The following is a 12,347-nucleotide window of genomic DNA, read 5'->3' on the forward strand; positions in this document are numbered from 1 at the left end:
GTAAAGAATGTACTACTGATGTGTGTAGGAATTCTCAGCTATGGCACTGATGTTGTGCATTACATAGTTATACCATGCAATATAAATCTGTCATTACCGAGCATCCCGGGCAATTACAGCCGACAAGAGTATAATAGATCTTAATGTGATCAACAAAATAAGACTGACATTCACTAGCAATTGGCATTTGTGTACTAGAAAAAATGATATTAAAATTGCAAATTTATATTTGATAAACTCCTGTTTCTGAAACTGCTTATAAGAGAATACACAGTGTACGCATACTACATATAATTTATTCTACTATTGTGTGTATCAGAGATTATAATTGCCTTGAACGATTTAAATGGGGATGGGAAGTGTGTGTGTGTGTGTGTGTGTGTGTGTGGTGTGGGGCGGGGCCGGGCAGGGGCAACCGGATGGGAAGCTTATGGCTCAGAGGCGCTATATACACATCACTACTAGCTTGCAGGGGATAAATCCATTAATTTGATGGACACTATTGTCATAATTTTTCATGATTTGTTTTTTTTTACATTTAGGGCTTGCCGACGTGAACAACATCTCAATGTAGTTTTCTGAGCACCCCACCAGATGAGAAATAATGTGACCTAGAGATTCATTGTTCTAGGAAAAACAGCAGTAATGTGCAGGGATAAGAGATTACTAATAAGAGTAATGATGCTGTATACATTACATGTTGTCTGTTTTGGCCTATTTCTGTTTTCTACATTGACGGTTGGATCACAAATCAAAACTACAGACATATAGAAGCCCTCTTAGAACATTAGGCAAAGTATAATCATCGTTTCTCTAGATAAGCTTAGGTACAAAGACTTTTAATTGGTATAATAAATCTCCGTTCATGCCATAGCAGTAGTTATCACTTTAGAGCGACCCCATTCTCCCTTCTTGGAACAGCTGACCGTGTTAGGTGAGAGAGCAGACTAAATGAGTGCATTGCACTAAAGAGATTGAGAGAGATAGTGTTGTGGGGCATACACACAGGGAGATTTAAGCATTCTTTCTAAGCAATCTGGCTAGATCACTTAGTTATTAAGCACAAATCGCTCAGTGTTTATGCCCCATAGCAATGGGGATGCGCAGTCGCCAGGCTAGAACATTCATAAAAATATAGGGTACTTATGTAGTAACTGGGCTGCCGATTTAAAAATCGGGTCCATCGCATGCGACCAAAATCGCATGCGATGCGATGGACCCGATTTTTCCATAGGATTCAATGTTAAAATGGACTGAGTCCATTTTAACATGGAATTCAATGGGAAAAAGGGGTCCTTTTCATACCCCTACTATCCAAGTGGGCATGGAGTTGGATATAAACCTGTGGCGAGCGTAGCGAGCCACCGAGCCCGAAGCGTGGAGTGCGGACACAGAATACCGGCCGCTCGCCACACTTCGGGCTCGGTGGCTCGCTACGCTCGCCACAGGTTTATATCCAACTCCATGTCCACTTGGATAGTAGGGGTATGAAAAGGACCCCTTTTTCCCATTGAATTCCATGTTAAAATGGACTCAGTCCATTTTAACATTGAATCCTATGGAAAAATCGGGTCCATCGCATCGATCACATCGCATGCGATTTTGGTCGCATACGATGGACCCGATTTCAAAATCGGCAGCCCAGATACTACATAAGTACCAAATATAGAAGAATATAATATTATACAGTATATTTTGATTTCTATCATTCAGTGGATATTCTAAACAGACCTATTTATTTTATAGGTAAGTTATTTGCTAGATGGAGGTTCTATGGCACATGAAGACTTTTGTGGACACGTTGGCAGATTAGATGCTGGAGATTTGCAGGTAACGATTAATTACACTGGAATATTATTGTATTCATGTATATTGATTTGTGTTGTGATGGCTAACAAAGTAAAGGGTTTCTGGTGCTAAAGTGGAGTCTGTGTCTAGAGCACAATGCCATGTATCGCATGCGATCCTGCCGCCGGGTAGGTCCAGGTCGGTCAGATGGCCATACACTGCTGCGATACATCGCGGTAGTGTATGGCCACCTTAAGAGTACTGAGTCCCCTCGCTGCACTCACCATGATTCGGGCACAGTGCCTCACTGTTCTCGGCACACTTTTATTCTCCTTCTATGTCCACCAGGATTGGTAAAGTCGGTTGAAAAAAAAGTCTGAAAAACTCATGTCAAAAATGTTCTGTGTCAACCATGTGTATGTCGGTTTTCTTGTGTCGACCATGTGTCATTATGAACCATTTTCAGGTGTCATCCTAATCACTGTCGACCATTAACACTAATTTCTGCCAACGGGATACCAAGCTGCCCTACCCAATTACATTCCCTCTGTACAGTCTACACATAACTTTACATATTTGCTCTTTCTTTACTTTTACATTCTCCTGACCCTTGGCCAACATTGCTGTGTGACTAGTTCATACAGCCCGCCAAGAACCTCTGCAATCTGGCTGTACAATGTATACAATGGGGGTTATTCTGATTCACTCGGAAAGGCACAATCCCTCTCTAATGAACAAAAACATATGCACTGCAGGTGGGGCAGATGTAACATGTGCAAAGAGAGTTCGATTTGGGTAGGGGGTGTACTTCAAACTGATATCCATATTGCAGTGTAAAAATAAAGCAGCCAGTATTTACCCTGTACAGAAACAATAAAACACCCAAATCTAACTCTCCCTGCACGTATTACATCTACCCCACCTGCAGTGCATATGGTTTTGTTCATTAGAGAGTGATTGTGCCTTTCCGAGTGAATCAGAATTACCCCCAATATGTAGCACTTATCCTTGTGTATCATGGCCTATTTCCCTATATATTGTACGCTTGTGAGCAGGGCCCTCTTACCTGTTTGTCTGTCATTACCTGCTCTTGTTTGTTAATATTTGTTTCCATTTGTAATGTGCCATGTAAAATGCTGGCACTACATTTGTATTTAGAAATAAGTACATACAATATAATCTATTGGTCAGATTGCTATTGGGGTAGATTGCTACAGTATGTTAGCAGATGCAGCTCTTTTTTACTCCTGTGGCCAAACGTAATTGCCTCCATATTCGGCGGTCATGCAGGATGCCAACCGAACTCTGAGGTTTTTTGAAGGGGCTATCATCAACCAGGCAAAACCATGCCTTGCTAGAAAAGAAAGGGGGTTTCCCTAGAAAGGGAAAAGAGTGGCGCTTTGGCACGAGGTGCTTTACCTAGCAGCCGCAAGGGTTCAGTATTATCAGTCCTGAGGTGTAGGAACAACCAAGAAAAAGAAGGCAGCTCTTAAAAAACTGTAAAAACTTGGGATGAAATTGGACTGACTGACCTGCCTTGCCTTCAAAGACCCATATTTTTATTTCAGGGTCTCTAGCAAAAGCTATTATTTCCAGGTCTTGGATAGCAAGTGCAGCCCCTGGGGGAGAGTAGGTGGAAAGTGTGCTTTACTATAACCACGTAGCAGGACAGATTTACAGTATGTACACTAGCTGCAAAAGGCACCTCACAAGTTCTAGATCATGGGTCTTCAACCTATGGCCCTCCAGATGTGAAACTACATGTTCCAACATGCATTGCCACATTTTTTCCTATAACAGCATGCCAAAACTGTCAGGGCATGCTGGGACATGTAGTTCCACAACATCTGGAGGGCCACAGGTCGAAGACCTGTGTTCTAGATGATATGGGTGCCCTAGTATACTGTATTTCTAGGTTAGTTCTACCTGCTGAGGAGATAACTGCTTCTGCTGAAGACACAATTCCGGAGCAATTTCTTTTTCTGTCAAGAAGCTGGAACAATTGCTTTCCACTCCAAAATTCCAGAAACATCAGTATACTATACAGTAGTCAAATAGAAAGCAAAGCGGTGGTGTCATTGTAAAAGATGCAGCTTTCAAAGATATCAACCATTTACGTAAGCCTTTGAAAAGTTTACAGAAGATTATTGGCATTTTTGTGTCCGCTCATTGACTTTTATTTTATGTGTGGTTAGTGGATGACAGCTGGACGTGGTATTGTGCATGCAGAGATGCCGTGTACAGATGAGCCAGCACATGGATTACAGCTCTGGGTGAATCTGAGAGCTTCAGAAAAAATGGTTCCACCTGAATACCAAGAACTGAAAAATGCGGAAATTCCCAAGCCATCAAAAGATGGTGTAACCGTCACTGTTATTTCTGGAGAGTCAATGGGGATCAAGGTCAGTCCTTTCTAACTCTGCGTAATACCTTTTTTATTTCATAAATCAACAATCATAATGATTATTATTATCAATAAAGAAAGATGTCCAACTTTGTATACTTAAAAGATCTGCATGGAGGACAAATTAATCTTAATTAACATATCACAAAGTATATTCCTATATTGCACTGCTTATTAAGAGTGCACACCCCCCCCCCCCCCCCCCCCCCCCCCCCACCACCACCACCACCACCACCACTGTGGGCTTTATTTGCAGTCGGTCAGAATTCTTCCCATTTATTTAGTGGAGGTCTATGCTCTTATTCCTTAAGTAATGAGAAAATTATGTGTAGAAAAGATCAAATGATCAATTAAATTCATTTTATTAAATTAAATTATGAAAGCACATATCTGGGGTGTCTTTCCTTCCCAGAAACTAATGCTATGTACACACGGTGCGATTTAGGCTATCGATTTTGACTCTAAAGTTAGTGCAAATCTCACCGTGTTTAACCACACCCGATAACGATTCGATCTCAATATGCGGCATTGGAATCGAAAGCAGAAATAGACTGTGCAGCACAGTCTTTTTCTAATGTGTCGGAATGCAGCATGGCCCCAATCTCACACACATACTGTATGAACGCACCATCTCTCCCTCCTTGCCAGCTGATGCTGGGACCCGGTGGCCGCCTATATCGAGCCCGCAAGAGTACATGTTTTATTGTTCAATGATGTTGTGGAGCAGTTTAGTACTGCTAATCCTGGGGGTCCCATGATATGAACTTGAATCCAACATAGGCAATCATTTATTGTTTAGAAATCATAAACTGAAAAAAGTAAAAAAACTAAATTGGGGATTTTTATTTTATGGGAGCTTCAATGGAAAATGCATTTTCAGGTGCATTCATAACAGTCTATCAAAGCTTTATACTGGGTACACAAATGACCAATACATCAGTTGGTACACAAATGACCAATACATCAGTTGGTACACAAATGACCAATACATCAGTTGCGCCAAAGTGGCTGATCCAGGTAGATATACACACTTACCGATTTGGCAGCTTGTGTCAGTTGGGCCAGTTGGGCAGACATTTGAATTTGAAGTTTCCATGATAATTGCAGTGTGACGCGGGGTCCTGGAGGCGGGCGGCTGATGTCACGTGTGGAACAGCAGCAGTCGGGCAAACAAAAAAGGGGACCGGGGGAGTAGAGCAGCAGATAGTGAGGGTGGGCAGATAGTTTTACGGTACTATATAAACCAGTATAATTTTTAGCAATGTAGTGCTTTTACCTTTAGCAAAACGCCCTGCAAAACTGCATTTATTTTCTGAGAACAAATTTTGCCTTTTGGATGCATCAGTCCCTGCCCAATGGAGCTTACAATCTATATTCCCTACCACATGTACACACACACACATTTAATTCTTGGGTTAATTTTGTTGGGAGCCAATTAACCTACCAGTATATTTTTGGATTGTGGGAGGAAACCGGAGTACCCGGAGGACACCCAGGCAAGTACGGGGAGAATATACAAACTCCGCACAGTTAGGTCCATGGTGAGAATCAAACCCATGACCTCAGCGCTGTGAGGCAGTAATGCTACCCCACATTTTCATATCATTGCACAGGAGAAAGCAACATTTTATACAAAAAATAAATAAATCATTAATCATTGTACACAGCAACTATTTTCATCTCCCTGATCTTTAGATTTTATTTGGCATTCCACTCACACAAGGGTTTTTTCTCTTTTGTGAAAATGAAAGGAATTCAGACAAGTATGTAAATTGGTAACATGTATAATAAGTGAAAACCGATGTTGTATTTACTAGGTCTTCTTCCACTTATTCAACGGCCAATGAATGAGTGTGGCGAATAATTGCTGTATAGTATGCCTGATATATAACTGCCTGGCAATGAGTGGCGCTTTGTCTGGTATTTTCTTAGGCTTTACAGCCCTTATAAAAGAAGGAAAAATGTTTTATTATAATTTAGTTGAAGTAAAACAATCACCATTATGCAGTATTTTTTTCAGCTGGTAAAGTATGTATTTTGCTTTTATTTCATTTATATTTTTTTATTTTTACATATATAAAATTATATTTTAATAAGCACACAATTGATGAAGTTCTCTCCTGAAGTACTGATTCAAGCTAAGCGTTATTCTCACATTGAGGGTCATTCAGATCCTAAAGGATCTGCAAATCCACGTGCAAAATACCAATGTTCAGTACTTGGCACATGTGCAGGATGCGTTATGCGCAAGTGTAAGTGGGTCCTGTGATGTGGGAAGCAGGACAGCAGCAGATTGTCAGTAACATAGTCATGACTAGACTACAGATGGAGTTGCTCTCATCTGCTCACAGAGCACCCACCCGCATCCGCCGAATGGGGTGCGTGCACTTTGAGACGCTCGCTCGCCCCATGCTCGGCAAAGGACGCACGATGTCTCGCAGGCGACAATACAGAGAGCGGCTCCATCTGTAAGACGTAACTATATGATTCCCTTTATGGCCAAGAATTAATTTACTGTAATTACTGTTACCACATTTCCGGCAAAGAGTTCCAGAACTTAACTGCTCTTATGGTGAAGAAACCCCTTCTTAATTCCATATGGAATTTCACTTCCTCAAGCCTTCGTTCATGCCTGCGCGTCCGAAGTACAGTCTTGTTACTGAATAAGTCTTATCCTTGTTCCTTATGATATCCAATCCTGTATTTGAACATACTAATCATATCTCCACTCAACCTCCGTTTTTCCAGTGTATATATATATTCAGCCTGGATAGCCTATCTTTATATTCTAGTGACATTAGAGCCGTTGATGGCAGCAGTGATTGACAATCGGCTGCCGATTTGGGGGGCAGGGTGGGGGCAGCGACTGCAACCGTTTGTAAATAAAGAGGCATGTTGCCACCGTTTAGGCAGAGGAAAGGGGTAATTTAATCACCTCTGCGTTTGGTTGCTTGTGCGTCACCGCGGTTACTGCAAGATGCCTGACGGGGAGTCAGTGGTCCGATGCCCTAGAGCGCAGCTTGGATTACTACTGCAGCAGGAGGTGTCTACATGTAATATAGGTCTCCTGCTGCATTACCATACAGAGCTGTTCCACGGAAGCAGCAGTGATAGCAACTCCAACCACATCTGAATAATCCTCATTAACTGGATTATGTTCTTCCAAATTGAAGCTTTAGAGAAATTGTGGTTTAAATGCTATTAGCTATTTCTAAACCCATTTAAAAAATTCCTAGGAGTCAGGCTGTTTTTGTACTTTGAAGGTTTGGTGCAGGCTCCCCACCCCCCCCCCCCCCCCTCCACCCCAAGATCAAGAGGAATTCACCTCACTGTGTGCCATGAAGCTGGTCCCCTATGTGCCCTGCCCACAGAACCATCTGTCTGGGGATGTCTTCAGGTGGATGATAGTCATTGCCTTTTTTTTATGTGCCATCTTCCTGAAATATTACTAGGCAGATGGCACTGCAGGCAGAAGATCTGTGTATGTGGGTGGGGAAGGGGCATTAAATTCTACTGCCGCTCCGATTCACTCACGTCAATGATAAGTGCTTGTATGTAAATGTGATATTTTCTTTTCATATACTGGTTTGTTATGTGAAGAATAATAATGTATTGTTAACTTCTTCCATGTTGTGAATGCAGTCAAAAGTCTACACAAGAACGCCCACTCTGTTTCTGGACTTCAAGTTGGAGAAAGGTGCAAAGCACACACAGCCAGTCCCTAAAGGTAAGCAACAACAAATCTTGATTGATTGATTTATTTGATTTCTATATACACATACACCATTACTCTGCTGACAAATTCTAGAGCAACTACTACATACATGCAAGTTTCTTAAATGTAACCATTGTGAAAAACAACATTGTAATAAAATACTATTTTTTTTTTATTATTATTATTATTTCATTTTAGTTGGCAGCATTTCCCACAAATTGAATAGTTGGGTGGTCCCAAAATCATGGATGGGCTAAAAAAAAAAACGTATTACGTATTATTATGTTAGAATTTAGAAAGTCCATAAAATTGTAGCAAATGATACTCCTTACTCACAAGAGGGATGACCAAAGGCATGAAAAATACTGCCAAACTGAACTAGAGATACAGTATGTGTGATTATGGAATTAAGTGTCTGCAAAGGTTGTATGGTACATTGTAGTCTCATTGTTAATGGTCCCACCAGCTCTGTTCTCTATGTGCAATCCTGCTAATGTGTTCTGTTCTCCATGTGCTGGGGAGCACATGTCCGCCAAACAGCTGTAGAGGCTTCTGCTTCACTTCCACCTGCTGTCTGACACAGATGCTCGCCTATTTACTACAGACTTGGGTAATGTCCTTATGACGGACTCTATCCACAGAGCAGTAAATTAGTTTGTTGTCTCTGCTGACTGTGTATGTTTGGCTACGGATAGCGTTTTCTGGCTTTGGAGGTTAAGCTGAGGTCTTCGCTCGTCCCTCCTAGCCAAACAGATCTGGTTTTGTCATTAGTAATTTAGTACAATGTGTACAGCAGAGAAAATAACACAGTAAATCTAACGTTATGGGTCACAAGTCATCCACCGCAGTAAAGTATGATGTTGCCTGTGTGTACTGTAGAAACCATTTACTGGCCGGATTTGTCATTGTCTGCCGGTATATTCTGTGCTGCTCATCTTAAAACAAAATACAAAATAAAAACATTCAGTGGTGTGTAGATTATAAAAACTGGCACAGAATCCTATTTTATGCCAGACCTGTCATTGTTTAAGTGTAACTGTTTCTTATTGTTTGGGCATATTATTCTGTTGTGTTCCAAATTTTTATATGTCTGTTTTGTATCAAGTATTTGTTTGTTTTTTTTCTTTTTCTTTTTTCAACTGCAAGTGTAATAAAGCACACGGAGTCCTGTCCATGGAAAAGTGGTTTATTATTTTAGTATTTTGGGTCCATCATTCACCAGGTCACCACATAGCCTAATACCTTTGTGTCTTTCCAGCCTCATGCCACCCCTCTGTATCTCTTCTGCCTGTCACCCTTACAGTCTCTTCCAGGCTCATGACACCCACACGGTGACTCTCCAGTCCGGTGTGTGATGTGGCATGATAGGGCCCAGCAGGATAAGGCACATGCTTAGGGGTGTGGCTAGTTTGCAGCGGGGGTGTGACAAAAGCTTGGCTTGATGCAAAGAGAATGTGTATTGGACAAACGTTTTTATTGATTGCACTCCTGCACCACACAAATGACAAAAAACCTTATGACGATGATGGGGCGCATGCCTTTTTTCTGTGCCTTGTGCTGATTCAGAGTGCTGTTAGTTGTATATGTATCTGGGCCTGGGGAATACATGCCAACTCTTATAATACAAGTGCACAGTTTGGATCTTCTTTCTTTAGAAAAGCAGATGGGCTCATAGACTTCAGCATTTAGTCCTCTCCCTCATGTCTATCATAGCTCAAGTGTCTAACCTCCCGTGTGTCTAGCCTCAATTCTCCTTCTTCCTGTGTGTGTCTCTACAGCCACATGTTTACTATCTCCCATGTGGGTCTACAGCCTCACATCTACCCCTGCCCCCAATCCCCCATGTGTCTAGCTTGTTCTCCCTAGTCCACACAAACCCCCTGTTATCTTCTCTGTCTGAAACTGTGGCTGCCTTGTCGCACCTTCTCTTGACGTATCCAGTTCCTTGCTTCTCTTTTAGTCCGTGGTACACTGCCATGATGCTGGACCGCAAACAAAACATCTTCTTTTGCTTCATTGAATGTTTGACTTCAAAATATACTCAAATTGAGTGAATGAACATCCATTTAATAGGCACCGTACCTATGTATTTTGTATTTGTATGTCTATGTTTTGTTCCCTGCCTTCAAAGAATTTTAGAAGGTAGGCTGCCAAGTGTAACATACTTACCTATATATTTATACTTATAGCGCATTCTGGAATATTGTGGTGATATATATTATATATACAATAATAATAGTAATAGGAGTTTGTAATTAGTGAAACACAAATGTATCATTCCAGATTGTTATTAGGAAGTCTTTTTCATATGTAAAAGATGTCCTCAATTAACTTCACAAATAAATAACATCCAACGCGTTTCATCTATCAGACTTCATCAGGGTTTTGTTTTTTTCAATTATTAAAGAACGCTGGTGAGGGTTATAAGTAAATTCCCTCCTTAACACAATCACAATTAGAGTGCCTTAAATCCAATAGGTTAATCCAAGTTTTACAAGTTTTCTATTGTCCTCTTAGGTATGTATGTCTATCAGTAATGCATAATGTTAGACACTTATTAATGAGCTCTTGTCATGTCCCTGGTTTTTAAAGAAGTCTAAATACGGTCAATTATGTGCTTGGAATACTTGGTTATTCTGTGGAACAAGGCCTAAAATGGAGTTGCTTGCCTTTTTACTATGGGGATGCTAAATTAGGAGAACAATTTAATGTGTGATGGAGCTCCTCATAAAATTCAGTTGCGCTTTTTTGTAAGAACAGTGGTATTTTTATCCTCCTTTTATCAAATGGTTTCAATCAAACTTGTATACAGATGGTGCCAAAGTGTTCCTCACATGTTTTCTGTCACAACATTTCCAGCATTTCAATGTCAGTGAGCGACTCCCATCCCTTTCACTTTGCGCCATAGTTACCTGCATCCTTTGAGGGACTAGGGAAGAAGTAGTAGCATTTACTATATAAAACACACTGGCCAGAGTTATAGTCTGGAATTGAAGGCATTACTGTGAGGTATGCTATGGTTATAGTTAAGGGCTTCCTTCAGAAATGGCGGGGCCTGGGAATGATGTAATAGTCGGGGCCTTCCTGAACTACTGGTGTGTCTAAGACCTCCGATGTCCGCAGCACTGGCCGCACTACGCTACATCTACATTGGTTCAAGGGAATTGTTAACTTTATGGCAAATTATACTTGATAGACTCCAGTCCAGGGCCCCCTCTCTGTCCGAGCCTGGGACTGAAGTCCCGGCAGTTCCCCCGTGATGGCAGCCCTGGCTGTGCCTGTGCGAAGAGAAACCTCTACCGTAGCAAGTTCATTGTGTTTTGTTTTGGAAAATATATTTTTATATTCTCTCCAAATATGTCTCGGAGCACAATAAACAGACGCAGCTTATTATAAACAAAACGGGAGACTGTGCAGAGAACTTGTTTGGGAAGAAACAGAGCTTTGCTGGAGTCTGGAAGGCAGTTCCTGGGAGATGGTTGTGGCATGAGTACAATGTGCGATAAGAATAATGACGGCCAGGCTTGTTAAAGAGCCCCGGCAGGGAAAATCTAGACAAGTCCCAAACTCAACCTGCAGAGAAACAATTGGGATTCCGCATTTTGGCTGCACGTTATTGGAAACATTGTCTAGTTGAAATAAAATTTACTTTGCCTAAAACTGACATAAAGATATGGTATTATAATATTTGAAAAAAAAAACCTCTATAGTTATCTACTAGTGTTACTTTTAGCTCATACTGTAAGTTGCTGGTGCTCAAACAATATTGCAGGATAAACTTGTGGCTCTAATATCAACTAAAGGTGTTTCTTCCCCGTGTGACAAACGGAACTGTACAAAATGGTGCATACTGTACATCTTTTATAACCACTGTTAAAGTTTCTATACTTTAGCAAGGACGTTTTCCATCCTTGTATCCCTCTGAAGCAGCTTACAGAGAAATAAAGATCCAACCAACAAGCTCCTGTCAATTTTTAATCACAAATTGTAACATTGCTTATTGTCTGGTAACTTTATCTCTGTCCACATTTATATCTCCAAGGCTTAGTAAATAGCCCCCTGCATCATTCACATGGGTCCAATTCCCAGTGGATCTTTCAAACTCTGTTCCCGAATACCCTATAAACATTTTGGAGTAAAGTTAAGCCAGTGGTTCCCAAACTTTCTTGAATCATTGCGCCCTAGAACATCAGCATTTTTTTCGATACTTGTTTCCTAGCACGGCGCCACCGATTTTAATTGTATCCATCGGGTCGGAAAAATCGCGTCCATCGCATGCCAACCAAATCGCATGTGATGCGATTGACCCGATTTTTACATTGGAATCAATGTAAAATTGTCCCTGAGACCCGATTTTACATTGATTTCAATGCAAAATGCCCCAAAACCCCCAATTTTTATACCAAAACCCCAATAATGTTTTAAATGCCCCCCCCCAAT

General features: G+C 41.1%; 1 protein-coding gene across 6 annotated transcripts in view; it reads left to right on the forward strand.

The window, feature by feature from the left end:
* The window catches only part of PIR (pirin), a 79,980-nt gene that overhangs the window by 46,921 nt on the left and 20,712 nt on the right, over positions 1–12,347 (forward strand). For all 6 annotated transcript variants that reach the window (XM_083172446.1, XM_083172443.1, XM_083172447.1 and 3 more), the window contains exons 4-6: positions 1,747–1,830; positions 3,984–4,190; positions 7,835–7,919. In XM_083172446.1, coding sequence (XP_083028572.1) covers positions 1,747–1,830; positions 3,984–4,190; positions 7,835–7,919 — 376 coding nt within the window. The remainder of the gene's footprint in view (positions 1–1,746; positions 1,831–3,983; positions 4,191–7,834; positions 7,920–12,347) is intronic.

The sequence above is a fragment of the Crinia signifera genome, chromosome 2, assembly GCF_055691185.1.
Source record: "Crinia signifera chromosome 2, ASM5569118v1, whole genome shotgun sequence".
Taxonomy (NCBI): Eukaryota; Metazoa; Chordata; class Amphibia; order Anura; family Myobatrachidae; genus Crinia; species Crinia signifera.